This window comes from Eulemur rufifrons, chromosome 23 (genome assembly GCF_041146395.1).
Source record: "Eulemur rufifrons isolate Redbay chromosome 23, OSU_ERuf_1, whole genome shotgun sequence".
NCBI lineage: Eukaryota > Metazoa > Chordata > Mammalia > Primates > Lemuridae > Eulemur > Eulemur rufifrons.
Window position 1 is genome coordinate 4,074,152 of NC_091005.1, and position 17,145 is coordinate 4,091,296.

The following is a 17,145-nucleotide window of genomic DNA, read 5'->3' on the forward strand; positions in this document are numbered from 1 at the left end:
CTGCACCTGGGACCCCACTCCCGTGATGCCACCTTCATCGGGCCTCCTCTCCCACAGCCTCAGTCATCTGCCGCTGGGCGGCTCCAGCCTGGCCACGCTCACCCAAGGACTAAGCCACATGACCCTCCTGCAGAGCCTCCGGTGAGTGAGCGAGTGACCCCATGGCAATGAGTGGGCGGACACGCCTGGCCCTGTGGGAACCACCACCCAGGGAGCACCGGGGGACACCTCCCTGGGGACCCCCCGGCCCCCTGCCCCCCACAGCCCCATGCCTTCCCAGGTCGGCGCCCCCTGCTTTTGCCTTCCTTCTTATGCCACCAGCTTCCTCCTGGTTCCAAAAGTGACCTGAAGGGCTTAGGCCCAAATCCTAGAACAATCCTTCATGTGTACACAGCTCACCTTGGGTTCTTGCTAAAATGCTAGTTCTGATCCCACAGGTCTAGAATTCTGCCTAGATTTTGCTTTATTTATTTTTATTTTTTATTTTTTTGAAATGAGGTCTCGCTATGTTGCCCAGGCTGGAGAGCAGTGGCTACTCATAGGCATGATCGTAGCTCACTGTAGCCTCAAACTCCTGGCCTCAAGGGATCCTCCGGCCTCTGCCTCCCAAGTAGCTGGGACCATAGGCCTGAGCCACCAGGCCCGGATTCTGCATTTCTAACAGGTTCCCACGTGATACCAGCTCTGGGGGCCACAGACCACCCTTTCAGTCGTGACGGTCTAGACTCAGATCTAGTGGCTTTCGTATAATCCCTCTGTGATTTCACTCTCTGCCCGCTAGGATAAACACATATCACACTTGCTTTTAATGTGATTCTCAAAATATGAAATACTGTGACTAAGGACAAACCCCAGCAGTGACACAAAGCATGCTTTATTTTTATCCAAGTCCCCACCACCACACACCCCTCCCCGCCTCTGGCAGAGTAGAGTGGGGAGGAAATGAGGTTAGAGAGTTTGGGAGGGCATATCACGTAGCGCCATTGCACCCAAAATTAATTTACGGAAAGGCAGTTCACTAAAATTTAATTTGCAAAACAAAAGAAAGCAAAAGCAACCCTCAGATAAGTTCTTAGCAAGGGGCTAAGACCGACCGTTTGCCTCTGTTTTCCCCACGTGCTGAGGCTGGGCAAGGTTAGGGCGCAGAAAAGACGGTCATCTGGTTTAGGAGAAGCCTACCATTTGCACAAACGAGAACCCGATACGCCCCGGAGAACTGATTTGCCTGAGTCGTGGAACCCGAGTGAACTTGGCATTCAGCGGGGCTGGCCTGCAGTTCCCTGACGTGGAGGCTGAGGCAAGACCTGGCAAAGCCAAAAACTGTAGCGACTGCTCCCAGGCCAGGAGCTCTGGGTGTCACCTGCGCCCAGCCTGCAAGTCACTGCGAGTCACTGTCGTGCACAGCTCAGCCCTGGGCCTCAGTTTTCCCACCTGGACACTGGAACAGTCTTCCCACCCTGCTCACCACTGCCCCAGCCCCAGACGTTTGGTGACTGGCACATGAGTTCCTGGGTGTGTAAAGGCTTTGCAGACTGTAGAGTTCTTAGCACAGCTCCTGCAAAGACCTCTAAGCTCCTAAAGCCTCTTGGTCCGTTCCCTGCTTTTCCAGACTGAGCAGGAACAGCATCGGTGATCTCGGTTGCTGCCACCTTTCTGAGGCTCTCAGAACTGCCACCAGCTTAGAGGAGCTGGGGTGAGTTGCCTGTCCTTCCCCCAGACCCAAGACAACTTTGGCAGGGAAGGACAGCCAGTGCGAGAGGCCACTTGAGCATACTCAGGACTTCTGAGTCTCTTCCCCATCATCCACTTCCCCCCTGTGTAACCAACCCCGGGCCTAGGACCTCGGGAGACCCAAAGATAGGATAGGGGAGTGTCCACTGCAGCAAGCGGGATTTGGGTCAGACAACAGGGAGAACATCTAAACAAAAGCCAAGAGTTGGGAGCCCTCACCCAACATGGGGTGATGGGGTTCTCAGAGTGAGCTGAAGCCCTCCTTGGGACTTCAGCCCCCTCTTCAGTTCTGGGGGGGTGTGGACAAGGGGAGATGGTGGAAGTCTGAGGAAGCTGTTCTCTCCCCAAGATTGAGCCACAACCAGATCGGAGACACAGGTGCCCAGCACTTAGCTGCCATCCTGCCGGGACTGCCTGAGCTCAGGAAGATAGAGTGAGTGGCCAGCCCTGCTGAGGGGCCCGCAGGGGTCACACCATCGTCCTGGGAGACACCGGCCCCTGGCTCAGGCCAGCATTGTAAAATCTCCCCCGCCCCAACCTCAGTGTCCAGGCGGTGGGGCTGGGTGACCTCTGGCTCTGACTCTGGGACCTAAAGCCACCCAGCCCCTGCTCTTCTCTGGGCCTTTCTGCCCCACCCGGCTGGGAAGGAACATGGTGGGGGGTTGTCTCTGAAGCCCCCTGCAGCAAGGGTGGCAGCCCCCACAGATGCGCTGGGCGGGGGCCGAGGGGGCGTCAGGGGATCCGATGGCTGTCTCCGTCCCGCAGCCTCTCAGCGAATGACATTGGCCCTGCTGGGGGACTGCAGTTGGCGGAGTCGCTCACTCTTTGCAGGCACCTGGAGGAGCTGATGTAAGTGCCTGCCCTGGGTCCCCGCAGGCCCACCTGGCCCTCCCCCTCCTCCAGTGGGCACAGGGCAGCGCGGGCCCAGCGGCCGGCCGGTGCTCAGCACTCATTCCTCTCCTCTTCCAGGCTCGGCCGCAACGCCCTGGGGGATCCCACGGCCCTGGGGCTGGCTCAGGAGCTGCCCCAGCACCTGAGGGTCCTGCAGTGAGTGGCCCCTGCCCACAGTGCATGCAAGGCTGGCCGGTGGGGGGGGGTGTCCCCTGGGAGCCGCAGGCGTCAAGGCTGGGCTGCCCCGCCCGAGGGCAAGCTGTGGCAGGTCCTGGGGCTGGCGGCCCCTCTGCTGCCTGCGCCCCTGGCCTCTGACGTCTTGAGCAGGGAAAGCCGGGGCCCAGGCTGGTCCTGGCTCTGCCACCACCCCGCTGCGCCCTTGGCCAAACCCCTTCCCCTTTGGAGCCTCAGTTTCCTCATCTGCAAAAGAAATGACGATCCCAGCTCAGCCTGCCGTGTGAGCCAGTCTCCGAGGGCGAATGAGAAATGCCAGCCAAGGGCTCCGTGGAGAAAGCGCCGAGCCCCACGGCCTCGGCACTCCACAGTTTAAGTCCGCGGCCTCATCTGAGCCCCACGGCGGCCCCGTGGGGCCAGGGGCTTTACGCGCTCCCTTTTCCGGACAAGGGAAGGCGGCCAGGGCAGGTGTGGAGGGCTCGCCTCACTAACACACGCAAGAGCCGGGTGCTGGATTTGGGATCTCAGACCCCAAAGCCAGGCCCGTGCTGCCCACCCGGGCGCTGTGTGCACGGGGAAGGGGCTCGGGGCGGCAGCCACCCGGAGACCGTCCAAGATCTGGTGCTGCAGCCCGAGACAGGGCCGGGGGGTGCTCTGGAAAGGACCCCAGCCCCCCAGGCTCCTCTCACCCCTTCCCTGTTCCCCAGCCTGCCGTCCTGCCATCTGGGCCCGGAGGGGGCACTGAGCCTGGGCCAGGCCCTGGACGGATGCCCACACCTGGAAGAGATCAGGTACGTGGGGCTGCCCGGCCGGGGCAGGGGGACAGGCCAGGCAGGGTGTGAGGGTTCTTCTCACAGCTATCTCCCCTGTCCTGCAGCTTGGCAGAGAACAGCCTGGCCGAGGGGGTCCCACATTTCTGCAAGGGGCTCCCGCTGCTCAGACAGATGGAGTAAGTCACCTCCCCTGGCTGGGTGGGGACCTGCGGTGGGGTGGATGGGAGAGGGGGGGTGGCGGAGCAGCCCTTCTCTGGCTGAGTCTGCACCTGAGGAGGCCTTGGAAGAGGCCTCGGTGGCGGGGGGTGTCGGGGCCGGTCAGAAAGGAGCGCTACTCCCAGCCTGCCCCAGGGCCTGGCCGCTCTGCTCCCCCCTGCTCTGACTGTGGGAGAAGGGGACCTGCTGGAGGTGCCTCCGACTCAGACACCCCCAATCCCATCCGCTTCTCCATCCGCAGCCTGGTTTCCTGTAAGATTGACAACCAGACTGCCAAGCTCCTTGCTGCCAGCTTCCTGCTCTGCCCGGCCCTGGAAGTGATCTTGTAAGTGACTGGAGAGCCCTGAGCTGAGAAAAGCAGGTGTCTGGGGGGGGGGGGGGGGGCCCAGCCTGCCGTGTGGCCTGGAGCTGCTCCCTTCCTCTCCGGCCGGCCGGTCCTCCTGTCTGTAAATGGGGAAGGTTGTTCTTGCTCAGACCTCTTCTCGAAGACGTTTGAACACTCGAGCTGCCAGTTAGCTTCTCCTGCCTGTTTCCCATCTGCGGAGTGCTGGGAGGGGAGGTGGGACAGACGGTCTCTAAAGGTCCTTTGGCCCTGACCGTCCCTTTGGGAGGCAGCCGGACAGACACCTTGCCTGGCTTGTGAAGCCTCCACCCATGAACCTCTGTTGGTGTGGAGGGGAGCTGAAGCCCGCAGGCGCCCCCACCCTGGACTGCCTGCTGGCTGTGCCCGGCTGCCTCTTAGCAACCCACATCCCTCAGACTTGGGGACCCTCGGTGCCACGGCATGGGCAAACCAGACTCCAGGACTAGCCTGGGACCTGAACCATGGTATAGAAGAAAATGCTGTTTCCCAAAGTGCAGGACACAAATGATCACAGGATGATTTCAGTTTGCATCCTAAAGGTTCTAACCAAAGAGAAGGTCTCACGTCGGGGCTCACCCATCGTTAACACCGGACCCTGGTGGTTCTCCCCTTTCTAACCAGCAGGGGCAGGCCACGGACCCAGGCCCTTGGGAAGGACGTGGGTTCCAGATGGAAGTTAATACTGTTGTTTGCACTGTATTTATCCTTGTCACTACCGTCTATTTTGAGTCCTTAGCACAGGTTTTCCATTAGTAATAGTGGTAAATGTTTCCTTTTAAGGTTAATTTCTTATAGTAAGAAAAAGGCGGGGGAGGGCCAATTACAAACCATGACACACCGTAGTATGGGAGGTGCGTGGCTGTGGCACAAGTCACGACGGAGGCGCGGGCGGGGTGGGGGTCTGGATCACGACGGGTGTCTGTGAAGCTCGGGCTCTGACGGGCAGCCCAAGCCTGGAACCCTCGGGACGGCAGCGCCCAGGCTGTTCTGGGTTCTTGAGCGCAGGACTGGGGTGGGGGTGGGGGAGCCGGGAGGAGGGATCCATGTGCGCCCTGACATCTCCAGGGGAGGGTGCACAGCACCCCAGCAGGTGGCCTCTCTTGCAATCCCCCCACCATTGGCCCCCAGCCCGGCCCTCCCACTGCCCTGTCTGCGCCCCTCGACCCCCCTGCTGTCTTGCTGCTGACCTTGGGTCCCCTCCCCTGCAGGCTGTCCTGGAACCTCCTCGGGGACGAGGCGGCTGCCGAGCTGGCCCGGGTTCTGCCGCAGATGAGCCGGCTGAAGAGAGTGGAGTATGAGGAGCACATCCTGGGGGGCAAGGGAGGCAGGGAGGGCCGAAGGGGGACCCGAGTCCTGGGGAAAGCAAGGAGGCCACGGGGTCAGTCCCCTGCCGCCCAGAGAGCCCCTCCTTCAGTTGCGCACTCTGGGTTCTGCTCCAGCCTTCGCGCTGCACCGCCACAAGCCCCCTGTGTCTGTGGGTCCCTGAGAAGGTGGCGTGGGGAGTCCCGTCACCCAGTCTCATGCCCGTCTTTCCCTTTCCCCTTCCCCTGCTGCCCTCCGGAAAGCCTGGAGAAGAATCAGATCACAGCGCGTGGAGCCTGGCTCCTGGCTGAAGGGCTGGCCCAGGGGTCTGGCATCCAAGTCATCCGGTAACAGGCTTGCAGGGGCTGGGATGGTACATGGCAGGCCACACCAGCTCCCAAATCTAAGAGGACTCCCTGTGGGAGGAGGCAGGGCCTGGGTTGGGGATTATCAAAGGAGACTTAGACCACTCCACCAAGAATTTGACAGGAAGCAGACCTGGATCAAATCCCATCTCTGCTATTTGAAAATTATATAACTTTGTATTGCCAACTGTATAACTTAATTTGTGTTATATAACTCAACCTCTCTGAACCTCAATTTTCTCATCTGTAAAATGAGGATATTGATAGTGTCTACCTCAGAGAGTTGCTGTGAGACTAAATGAGCATATAAACACTGAACCCAACACCTGGCACATAGTAAGCACTTAAAATGGTAGCTGTAATTAGAGCGACCATATACAGTTGTTTAGGTTGTGCACTGTACAAGGGCATTGTCTCCAAAGGACACCACTCACATCATACACACATTAGATTTCTAGTGGATGGTAGTAAACTATCTTGTTCTACCAAAATCAGTACATTACGACAATTTCAGACAGATGGAAGTAAAGTAGCTTGAAGAAGGGGAGCCTTTTCCTTATTTACACAAATGTGTCATACGAGCATGGCCCTGGCTGGGATCACTAGCTCTCAGGGAAGAAGACTGCATGGGAGAAGTCAGGAGGTGGGTGGGGGGGACACCGTCTCCCCAGGGCAGCCGTGCTGGCCTAATACCTGCCTCTGCTGGCTACCTCTGGGCACAGCTCTTCCCGTTTCAGGCCCTGGTCACCTGGTGTGTAGACAGGACAAGGGGCGGGGACAAGAGGATGGATGAGCAGCTCCCTGTCTCAGTGCCTGTCTGTGCCCTGCAGCCTGTGGAATAACCCCGTTCCAGCCGACGTGGCCCGGTGTCTGCAGAGCCAGGAGCCCAGGCTGGACTTTGCCTTCTTTGACAAGGCCCCTCACAATACTTGACGGCCCCTTGAGACCTTCGGAATCCAGCCAAGCGATGCCAACTGCACCCACCGGGACAGAGGGATCAGGAGAGCCTCGGCTGGGTGCCCAGGAGGGAGGGGCGTGTTGGTCCTGCTACAGTCCTCAGGGAGGATTTTTGGGGACCAAGAGCCTGGTCTGGCCAAGGGAGTACTCCGCATCCCATGTGACATGTGTGACCAGTTGGGGACATGTGGCACCATGAGGGTGCCATGACATCATACATGACACGTAAGGTTATACGCGGCAGTATGACCTTTTGACATATGGTTTTACATGGAACATGCAGTTTGGCACATGTGGTCAAAAGCCGGGTCTCAGCACTGCAAGTGGCAGGAGGCGTGATTGGTGAGCCATATATGACACATGACAAATGTCCATGTCGCATGACGCGTGGCTGGCTGGCTGACCTCAGTCTGGCTCAAGATCTAATTTATTACTTTTTAAACCAACAAGTATTTATAGACTGCATTTCCGGCCTGGCCGAGCCGGGGAGAGTCTGCTCCGAGCTGGGAGGGGGAGAGCATCCAAGCACTGACCGGCCAGTGGCCCGCGGGCCAGGGCTCGGGAGCAACCCGGGGATCCAGTCTTAAGGTCCCCTCCTGCTTCAAGCCTCCGTCTCCCATCTGTAAACTGGATTATCTGTCTCCCCCTTAAATAATGGCTTCCAAGGACTTTGGGCCCAGGTCCAGGTGGATCCAGCCTGACCTTGGGAGAGACGGGCCCAGTGTATCCTGTGTAAGGGACAGAGCCAGGTCGGACGGGGGGAGTGTGCACTGCTAAAAAAGTCACATCCACTGGATCCAGCCACTACCTCAGCAGGGTGCGCCTGAGCCCCACGGGCTCCACATGCCACTCAGTGTTCCTGTTACTTCCAAGGACGACCAAGGGTGGCCCTGTTATACTCTAAGCCTGCAGTCCCCAACCCCCAGGCCAGGGCCCAGTCCCAGTCCGTGGCCTGTTAGAGAATGGGCCGCGCATCTCTGCCTGAGCTCTACACCACACACCCCCACCCCATCCCCAGGCCGTGGAAACGTTGTCTTCCATGAAACCAGTCCCTGGTGCCAAAAAGTTTGGGGACCGCTGCCTAAGCCAAGTTTGATTAATAAATGTTGGTCTTCCACTTCTAGCCTGAGTCTGATGTTTCCTGCTACCCCACTGAGGTCGGGAGTGGTTCACCCCCTGCCCCGGGGGCTGGAGAACAGAGCAGACAACAGACAGGTATGCTGAGAGGAGCACTGGCCGGGGAGTCAGGAGACATGGGTTCAAGTTCAGACCCTGTCTCTAGATAGTCACATGATCCTGGGCAAGTTACCTCTTCTCTCCAGACCTCACCTGCTATACAGGGGTGTTAGAGAAGCTCAGACAGAGAGTACTGTAGACGCTCAGGATGTTAGAAAACAGTTGATATTTGACTTGCATAAAATTTAAACTCTTTTCTAAATTAATTGTCAATATTTCAAATTGGGAAGTTTTACATAAAAATCCAAGACCCTGGTTTCTTTTAAGTGCTAGTCCAGCATTCCCACTCAAGAGTAATAATCTGCTGGAGCCATGTGACTGTGCCCTGTAGATGGGCCACATGTCCCTCTGTTTGCTGCCGTCCCCACCACTCCCCATCTTCACACCCCGACCCCACTCTCTGTGGTTTAACATGGCTCTGGAAGCCAGATAGGCATGGAGCAGAATGTGACTTAACCCCTCGTGAGCTGTCTTTGGGGGCAGTAACTGCGCGTGGGTTAGTAACACCCCCACACACGCCCCCCAGGACTGTAGAAGAGGTCAGGGAAGCAAGGTGTGCAAAGACATGACATGCGGGTAGAGCAAGTTCCTCTTAGCCGGAGCCTCCTGCTCCATTGTGGAAAAGCGGGCCCGGAGGGTGCAGTTACGGCTGAGCACCACTGGAGGGCAGGCTGGCCCGCTGGCGAGTCCTGGGATAACTTCTGCAGCGCTGGGCCCAGAATGAAGTTGGCAGGTGATGCTCACGGCTGTTCCCACCTGGCCTGGGAGCCTGGGGTATCCCAGCCTACTGGTGGCTCACCCAGAGGACTTGGCCCTGACCTTTGCCGCCCTCCACATTGTTCCCGGCCCCCCGCCAAGCATGAGGAGAAAGTCCTCCGGCGGAGTGCCAGGCACCCACACCTCATGCAGGGATACGCTTATCGGGCCAGGGTCAGGGCACACCTGGCATCTAATGGGGCCATCAGCCTGGTCACGGGGGAGGAAGTAGGCAGGTAGAGAAACCGGGAAGTTTACCCAGAAACCCTGGTCCCCAAATTCTGTCTCCCTTTCCTGGGACATGACGCCAAGTTGACCTCGGGCTTCCAATGGGCCCCTTCACACCGAAAGGTTGGAAGGTGCCGCTTCTCCTTGCCCGAGGCTGGAGGATGAGCCCCTCAAAGCCTGGAAGTGCCTTGAAAAGGAGTCGAAACTGAGGAAGGAACAGAAAGTTCCAGCCAGAAACACCTGGCCAGGCGAAATGTACCCAACGTGGGGGGACCCAGAGCTCTGGGACCCTATTCTCATTTGCTGCCTATACATTTTACTTTTCTCTTTTTTTTCCTCCTTCATCTCTGCCCAAATTCTGCACTCCAAGAAACTTTCAACAGCTTCCCTGAAATAAGCCACAGTATTGTCAGCAGGCAGAGCTGGCTGGGCCCGTATCAAGTTGGTGTGAAATCGCGTTGTTCATTTTATTAAGAAACTTGCTCTCCTGCCACCTGCCTGCTTGGAGGCCTTGACTGCTTTTCTCTCCAGCACTGATGTGATCCAGTCTCCCTGCCCCCTTCCTCCCAAAAGCAGGCTCAGTTTAAACACATACATGAAAACAAAATTCAAAGAAAAGTAAAGCTATGGGCCAGCAAGCAGTGTGATGAAAATGACACGCCTGGTTTCCGCACGTGAGTCTTCTCACGAACACTGTGACCAGGCTGGTAAGTACACACGTCTATCTGCAAGGCTGGGTTAAGCTCCTGTGGCTACTTTGTCACTTGGCGTCCATCCTATGGCTTTACAGATTGCATGTCCACCTTTCTGACGGATGTCACAGAATCTTCCTTCCCATCTGCACACACCTGAAGTCTTCCCAAATTGCCTCCTCTGTCCTCGCCCCAAACACACAGCTGTCCGCAATCCACTGTCCAGCTAGTACTTCCCAAGCTGTAAAACTGCAGTTAGAAAAGCTGTAATGTGCATCAAGTCACCTGGGGATCGTGTCATTATGTAGATTCTGGTCCTGCAGTTCTGGGGCAGGGCCTGGGATTCAGCATTTCTAAGCAGTCCCCAAGTGACGGCCGTGCTGCTGGACCCCACTTAGCTTAGCGAGCCTGTAGACAGTGGATTGCAACCTGCCCGCACATTAGAATCACGTGGGGAGCTTTTTAATACACCTGTTTGCAAAAAGGAGTCTCTGGAAAGCTCCCCGAGTGGTTCTACTGTGCACCACAGTGGCGAGCCACTGGTCTGGGGTGTGCTGTGTCTTGGAGAGGCTGGGCAGGCCTCTGCACCTAGACCCTTATTTTGTCCTGAGGATCCTTGTGACCCTCCTTGCCCAGATGAGGACACTGACCTCAGAGATTTTTCCTAACTTTCCCAAAGGCACAGAGCTGGCAATTGGTAGCACCAGGAATCGAACCTGGGTCTTTGTGATTCTCTGTGCTCACCCACAGGTGATGCCTCGATTTCCTCACCTGTATGGTAAGGGGTGAGCAAAATGAGATAAGGCACAAGGACCTACTTTCTTTGTCTGCAAAGATGACCTTACGACTCATTCCTGTACCCTCCTGGGGAGAGTTCTGGATCCTCTGTGCCCTCTCCTGCCTGGTTATGTCCCCTGCCCTGCCTGGCTGTAGAGCGTCACAGCATGATCTTCTATAGACCCATAACAACCACCACAGGAACAATCTCGTCCATTTCGCAGATGAGAAAACTGAGGTGCAAAGAGGGATCGCGACTGGCCCAAGGCCACACAGCAAGTATTTAGTGGGGATCGGATTCCAAGCCTGGTGCAGAAGGGAAAGGGGAGATCTTGAGGTGGTCCCAGGCTGGAGATTTAACAGCCAGCAGGTGTGTGTGTTCCTCGGCGAGAGAGGGGCCCTCGGGAAGGTGGGCGGGCCGTGTGCTTGGCTTCTGCTCTCGACTCCACCCTGCGTGGCCAACGCCAGGCCTGAGGAATGGTGGCCCCAGCCAGGGCAGGACACACCATCTGGACATATCCGGAGGTTCCAGGAGAGACCATTCAGCGGCCGGTTTGGTAAAGATCCTCCCAGGGCTGGGCTCAGGAAGTTCTAGGGACAGCTGCTCTTCCTCCAGCCTCCCAGCCACCCAAGTGGAAAACTCCACCCCCACCCCGTGTGTCCCCAGCCCCCAGCACCCTCCCCCTGGGCCCTTGGAAGCCACACTTGGTGTCTCATCCCACACACTCCAAACCCATCCTTTGTTTGTCCTAGGAAGGAGGGAACAGAAGGGGAGCTTTCTTCAGAGGCCCACTGGGGTCTCCCGGGCTAGGAGCCTGGGCCCTCAGTCCCCACCATGCATGCACCCACACGCATACTCCAGGGCAGGGTGACAGCTGAGGGAGGTGTCTGGGGCTGACGGGAAGGGCGAGGAAGAGCTGGGGGCTGCCAACCCTGCATCAGAGTGACCACAGCCCTGGAACTTACAAACAGCACTCACACACTGGCCCCAGTGTCCACACATGCCTGGCACTGTGCTGGCCAAATCAGTCTTGCCGAACTCTGTCTTGTTAATCCTCACGACCGTTCCCTCGGGCAGATACTAAGTCTATCCCACTTTACAGAGGAGGAAACTGAGGCCCAGAGGAGTGAGTGTTCCCTCGCAGGCAGTCCCTGGAGTGGCTGGGATTCAAACCCACGACCGTGACTCCATGCCTGAGACTGGGCGCTGGCGTCAGCCACACCTGCCTCTAGCCAGGAGCTCCCTGAGGGCACATCTGCTTCTGTGACACGCTTCCATCTCAACCCCTGCGGCAGATGGCATTTTCCAAAGACTGGCATCGCAGTGTCTCCCATCCCACGTGCTCTTCCTGCTGTGTGACAGTGCCACTCTTCTGTGACTACAACAGAAGTGACATTATGTGACTTCCAAGGTTACATCCTATACAAGATGACAAAGCTTCCACTTGGTTCTCCTGGGATGCTCATTCTTGGGACCCAGCACCGTGCTCCAAGGCAGCCCGGGCCACGCGGAATGGTCACGGGTAGGTGACCCGGCTGACAATGCCAGCTGAGGCCCCAGCTGACAGCCGGCACCAACTGCCAGCCGTAAGCGTGAGAAAGCCTTCTAGAAAACTCCGGCCCCGGGCGTGGTCTGACTGCAGCTGCACGAGGAGCCCCCAAGACCTGCCCTCACGCAGCCCGGGGGCGCCTCAGAGACGGAAGAGAGACGGGGTGATGTGTGATGCAGCGCAGGTAACTGGAACACCCTCCTCCCCTTCGCCTCACACACACCTGGGGCCCAGCCAGGGCCTGGTGAACAGGTGATGCTCCTTCAGCGTGTCTTTGACTCCCAAGTGTGCGGACGACCTTGGCTCTTCTGCTCTGTCCAAACAGCCTGGACTTTGAACACCCGGACGGCAGACACTGGCACACACGCAACCCCCGACATGGGTTTATTTCTGGGAGTTCGGGCCTCCCGCTGTGCACAGAGAGCTCTCCACCAGGGCAAGGAAAGACTTCTTGTGTCGTGTGGATTGAGGACAGAGTGTGTAGGCAGTTTTACTGAGATATAATTCACATCCCATGACATTCGCCCCCTTAAGGTGTCAGTGGTTTTGAGCGTATCCACAGTTGTGCAACCATCACTATCATCTAACCCTAGAACGCTTCTGTCATCCCCCAGAGGAACCGTGTGCTGATGGCAGTTGCTCCCTATCGTCCCCTCCCCGGCCTGGGCAACCACGACCTGCCTTCTCTCTCCATGGATTTGTTTATTCTGGACATTTCCTCTACATGGAATCATATAACATGCAGCCTTTCGTGGCCGGCTTCCTTCGCTGGGAACAGCAATGTTTTCCAAGGCTGCCCACGTTGCAGCTCATATGGGTACTTCCTACCTTTCCAGGGCTGCATAATATCCCGTTGCATGGATAGACCACACTTCGCTTTTCTGTTCATCAGTTGATGGACATTTGGGTTGTTTCTGAGTTTTTGTTTTTGTTTTTTTTTTTGTTTTGTTTTGTTTTTAGACAGAATCTCACTCTGTTGCCCGGGCTAGAGTGCCGTGGCGTCAGCCTAGCTCAAAGCAACCTCAGACTCCTGAGCTCAAGCGATCCTCCTGCCTCGGCCTCCCAGAGTGCTAGGATTACAGGCGTGAGCCACCACACCCGCCCTGTTTCTGTGTTTTGCCTCTTATGAATCATGCTGCTATGTACATTCCTGTACAAGTTCTTGCATGGACATATGTTTTCATTGTTCACGGGTGGATGCCTGGAAGTGGCATTGCTGTGACCCCTGGCCTTTGCACTCTGTCCCCTTGGTTAGGAATCCAGTACCTTCCTCCCTCTCAACAGGCCCAACAAACTGCCTCATCTTTCAGGTCTCCTAGCAGAGCAGTGGTCCCCAACCTTTTTGGCACTAGGAACTGGGGGTTCGGGACAGCAGTCTTAGAGGAAGCCTCCCTGACCCCCATGGCTGAGCTGGGTCTTCAGTGCCACTCCGCCTCCAACCTTTGCACTTTTCATAGAGCAATATGATTGCCTGGGTCCTGGACCTGCCCCCCAGAGGTGAGCCACCTCAGGAGAGGGACTATCTGCTTTGAGTCACCACCATCCACTGAAGTCCTGGCTCTCCTGCTGCTGGAAAGAGAAGAAAAGGATTCTGGGGGCCAGAGCAATCAGGAGAGGCTTCCTGGAGGAAGTGGGGCTGCAGCTGGGTCTAAGAACGCCTACAGGTTGGTTTGCCCCAGAGCTGGGCAGAAGGCTTTGATGGCTTTAGGGGGAAGAAAGGTGAGGAGAGCTTGGAGGAAAGAAGGATGGATGGGGGACAGGCAGGCAGAGAACAAAGCTCTGAGCCCTAGAGCTGCGTAGTGGCGGCCCCCTAAGGCTGCAAAGTGCCCGTGACTCAGACGTGGAGCCAGGTTCGCAGGCTGCAGCCTCAGGCTCCCGCGTTAACCCTCACCTTCCGGGAATGGAAAACCTACAACTGAAGCGCTGGGCGTTAACCTTCAGCTGCTCAGTCCTTGAGCCCGGGGGCCAAGGGCTTTGGACATGGCCTTGAGATCCCGAGGACAGTCCTGACCCCCAGAATCTGGTTAAATGTGGCTCAGCTGCCTGATGCCGGCGGTGAACTTTCTCAGAGGGCATATAAATACCGCTGAGCGGTCAGCAGCTTGAGCACCCACAGACAGATACGTTTGTTGAAGAATTGGTGTCTCTTCCAGGGAAAAGGAAGCCTTCGCACAACGGGAAGGCCCCAGCTGCGGGCCCTTAAAGACTCGCCTAATTGCTCTCACGCCGCCTAGCCCCAAGCCCGGCTCCGATCTGCTTTATCTTATCGTCTGTGTTAGAGAAATATGTCATCTTCCCAGTCTCTGGCAGCAAGAAAATGCCGAGCTCTTTGGCAATTGGGGAAAAAAAAAAAAAAAAAAAAAAAGGAAGAAAACACTGCGGTCCTAGTGCTGCCCAGTACGGCCCAGAACCGAGCCCTGTGGTGTGTCCCCCGAGGGCGCAGAGGTGCGCCCACCGGCGGCGGGGGTCGAGGCCGCACCGAGGCCCCCCCAGACCCGAGCCGAGCCCATCCCTCCGTCCCCGCGTCGGAGGTGACCGAGGCTACGGCGAAGCACGCCGGGGGAGGGCGCGAACCCGCGGAGTCCCAGCCCGGAACGCTCGGCCCCGCGGCGCCCGGCGCCCGGAGAGGCAGGGCGCGGCGGGCGGCGGGCGGCGGGCGGGACAGCGCCCCCGCCCCTCCAGGAAGCGCCCGCCGCGCCGCCCCGCGTCCCTCCCGCCCCCTCGGCCGGAGGGAGGAGCCGCCGCCGCCGCCCGGCCCGCGAGGAGCGCCGGACGCCAGCGGCCGGAGCGCACGCGGGCCCGGCTGAGCGGGGACAGCGCCCGGGGATGCCCGGGCGGCCCGGAGCGCGGGCAGCGGCAGCCGCGCGGCGAGGGTGACGGCGCCCGCGGGACCCGCGGTGAGTGGGGCCCGGGCGGGCGGGGCGGCCGGGGCGGCCGGGCGCGAGTGCTCAAGTTCGGCCTTGGGGCCCGGCTGCTGGCGCCGGTGGGGGAGCCAGGGAAGCTGGGTTCCGCCTCCGGGGGCCGCGGCGTCCCAGGCCCCCGCCGCCCGCGCGAACCCGGACTCCGACGCTTGGGTGACTCAGCTCCGACCCTGCCACGCGGGGGCGCTCCGCCCGCGCCCGGACTGCGGGGTGGGGAGCCCGAGGCGGGTGGCGCCCTCGGGGCTCGGAGACCAGCTGCTTTGGGGACCCTCCTGCCTCCCCGGAGGAGCCTGGAGGGCGTCCGGAAGGTGGTGTCCCGCCGCCACCGCAGCTGCTGAAGGCGTGGGGTCGGGCTGGCTTCTGGCGGCCGGGCCCCTCTCCACGCCCCTCTCCCTACTCGCACCCCCCACTCCCCTGCCCCTGGGAACTGCCCCAGGGCCAGCTCCGAGCCCCAGAAGGAGAGGAAAGAGGGGGAGCGGGACAGGCAGCTTCCCAGAAGTCGGAGTGTGTTTGCAAACTAGTTTTTGCGCAAAAGCGGTCTGGCACCTGTGTGTTTAAAGCGGGTTGGGGGGGCGGCGCATGGAGAGAGAGGGAGCAGCCAGGCCCGCACTTCTTCCCGTTCCCCGCAGCGGTGCTTCTCTGAAAATAGAGGGGTCTTACGCCCCTCCTCCCTTCCTGTCCCCTCCCCCATCCCCCAGCACCCCGTTCTGACCCCAGTTCGGCCAGCTCTCTTTTGGGGCAGGGGCTACCTCAAAGGGGGCTGTGATTTGCCCAAGGCCACAGGTGCAACTCGGGGCTCTGGTAGCCAGCTGGGGGCCTGTCTTACCGTCGGACTCCCCTGCCCCAGACGTATTGAGGGAAGGGACAGGGGTCTGGGAGAATTATCTGAGAGGCCCTTTGTTTTGTCTGCCCTTAGTTTTTGCTCACTTAGGGGTGTGCGCTGTCACCAAGGGGTAGGGAGCTTCTTACGCTCCTTGGGGCGTCTCCCGCAGGAAGACTGGGGGGAGGCCCTTCATCGGCAGAAGATAGGCATGGCCCGCTGGCCTGTAATCTTTGACAGCGCAGCCTGCCCGTGGACAGCCCTGGTGGGGAGGGAGTCCTGGAAGGCCTCCGCCCGAACCCCGGCCTCTACCAGCCGCTGGACCTTGGCCCAGACCCTTAGCCTCTCCCAGCCTCTCGGTTATCATCTGTAAAATGGGCTAATTAGCCAGGGCCTGCCTCGAGGAGAATGAGCACGAACCTAAAGGGGTGGTTTTATTGCACTGCCCCTGGCATGGGGCCCAGGGAGCTCTGACTGCCCCGGGTGGGTGACAAAGCCAGCTGGAGTGGGAGGAGTGAGCCAGGCATCTTTGTCCATGGAAAGCACCAGGGATTAAGAATGGGGCACTTGGGTTCTCCTGCCTCTGCCACTTCTGTCACCCCTTGGGCTGGGGTTTTTTCCATCTGTAGAATGAGGCAAAGTATGACCCGGTCCAGCTTACAGGGCAGCTGGGAGGCTGGGACCAGGGAATGGGGGACAGGTGTTCTCCAAATTGGGGCACACTTGAGCAGCAAGTGTAGTGTCTCGGGGGGTGTTTCAAGGGCCCCCCCCAGAATGCCATGAAAATTAAAAACCCAGGGGCATGAGTGAAGAAGAGGGTCGGAATGGAGCCTCAGTTTCTATACGTGTGCAAGAGTGAGGACAATACTCTGTGTGCCTTTATCATCTTTCAGGGTAGTTGTGTATGTCTTTAGAGGTCGTTGTGAGGATTAAATGAGATTGCAAAGGACTGTGCCGGCACTCACTGGTACATGGGAAGCACCTGGTAACCATTGGCTGCCACTGCCATTATTCATGGGAACGTTAGGAGGCCTGGTGTGGGCAGCTGCACTCAGGATTCCTTCTGGGATTTTCTCAGGCCAGCTTGCACCTCCCCCTCCCGCAGCACTTCTGGGCTGTTCTCGGGGCAGGGCCTGGGTGGAAAGGTTCTATCATCTGGGTGTCTCCATTTCCCTCGCCTTGGGGTGGCTTTACAGGGCTCTAAGGCGTGAACAGGAAACAAAAGAGCATTCTCCAGTAATTTCCTCATTCCTGTTGGAGTAGGAAACATCACTGCCGGGCAGAGTCCCCTCCTGAGAAGCCCCCAGCCCAGGGTCTGTGTCCCCCTTGCCTCATGGAGGTCTCCCTCCTCTCCCCTCCTCTGACCCTTACAGACAGCGCGGGGGCTGCCGA

General features: G+C 58.6%; 2 protein-coding genes across 3 annotated transcripts in view; both read left to right on the forward strand.

The window, feature by feature from the left end:
- The window catches only part of NLRC5 (NLR family CARD domain containing 5), a 52,895-nt gene extending 45,050 nt beyond the window's left edge, over positions 1–7,845 (forward strand). The window contains exons 38-48 of the mRNA XM_069497830.1: positions 58–141; positions 1,610–1,693; positions 2,081–2,164; positions 2,497–2,580; positions 2,701–2,778; positions 3,504–3,587; positions 3,674–3,745; positions 4,027–4,110; positions 5,358–5,441; positions 5,715–5,798; positions 6,647–7,845. Of these exons, the coding sequence (XP_069353931.1) occupies positions 58–141; positions 1,610–1,693; positions 2,081–2,164; positions 2,497–2,580; positions 2,701–2,778; positions 3,504–3,587; positions 3,674–3,745; positions 4,027–4,110; positions 5,358–5,441; positions 5,715–5,798; positions 6,647–6,749 (925 nt within the window). The 3' untranslated portion in view covers positions 6,750–7,845. The remainder of the gene's footprint in view (positions 1–57; positions 142–1,609; positions 1,694–2,080; positions 2,165–2,496; positions 2,581–2,700; positions 2,779–3,503; positions 3,588–3,673; positions 3,746–4,026; positions 4,111–5,357; positions 5,442–5,714; positions 5,799–6,646) is intronic.
- A 6,947-nt stretch (positions 7,846–14,792) lies between these two features.
- CPNE2 (copine 2) overlaps positions 14,793–17,145 on the forward strand; it is a 43,656-nt gene continuing 41,303 nt past the window's right edge. For both annotated transcript variants that reach the window (XM_069497789.1, XM_069497790.1), the window contains exon 1: positions 14,793–14,909. The gene's annotated coding sequence lies outside the window, so the exon portion shown is untranslated. The remainder of the gene's footprint in view (positions 14,910–17,145) is intronic.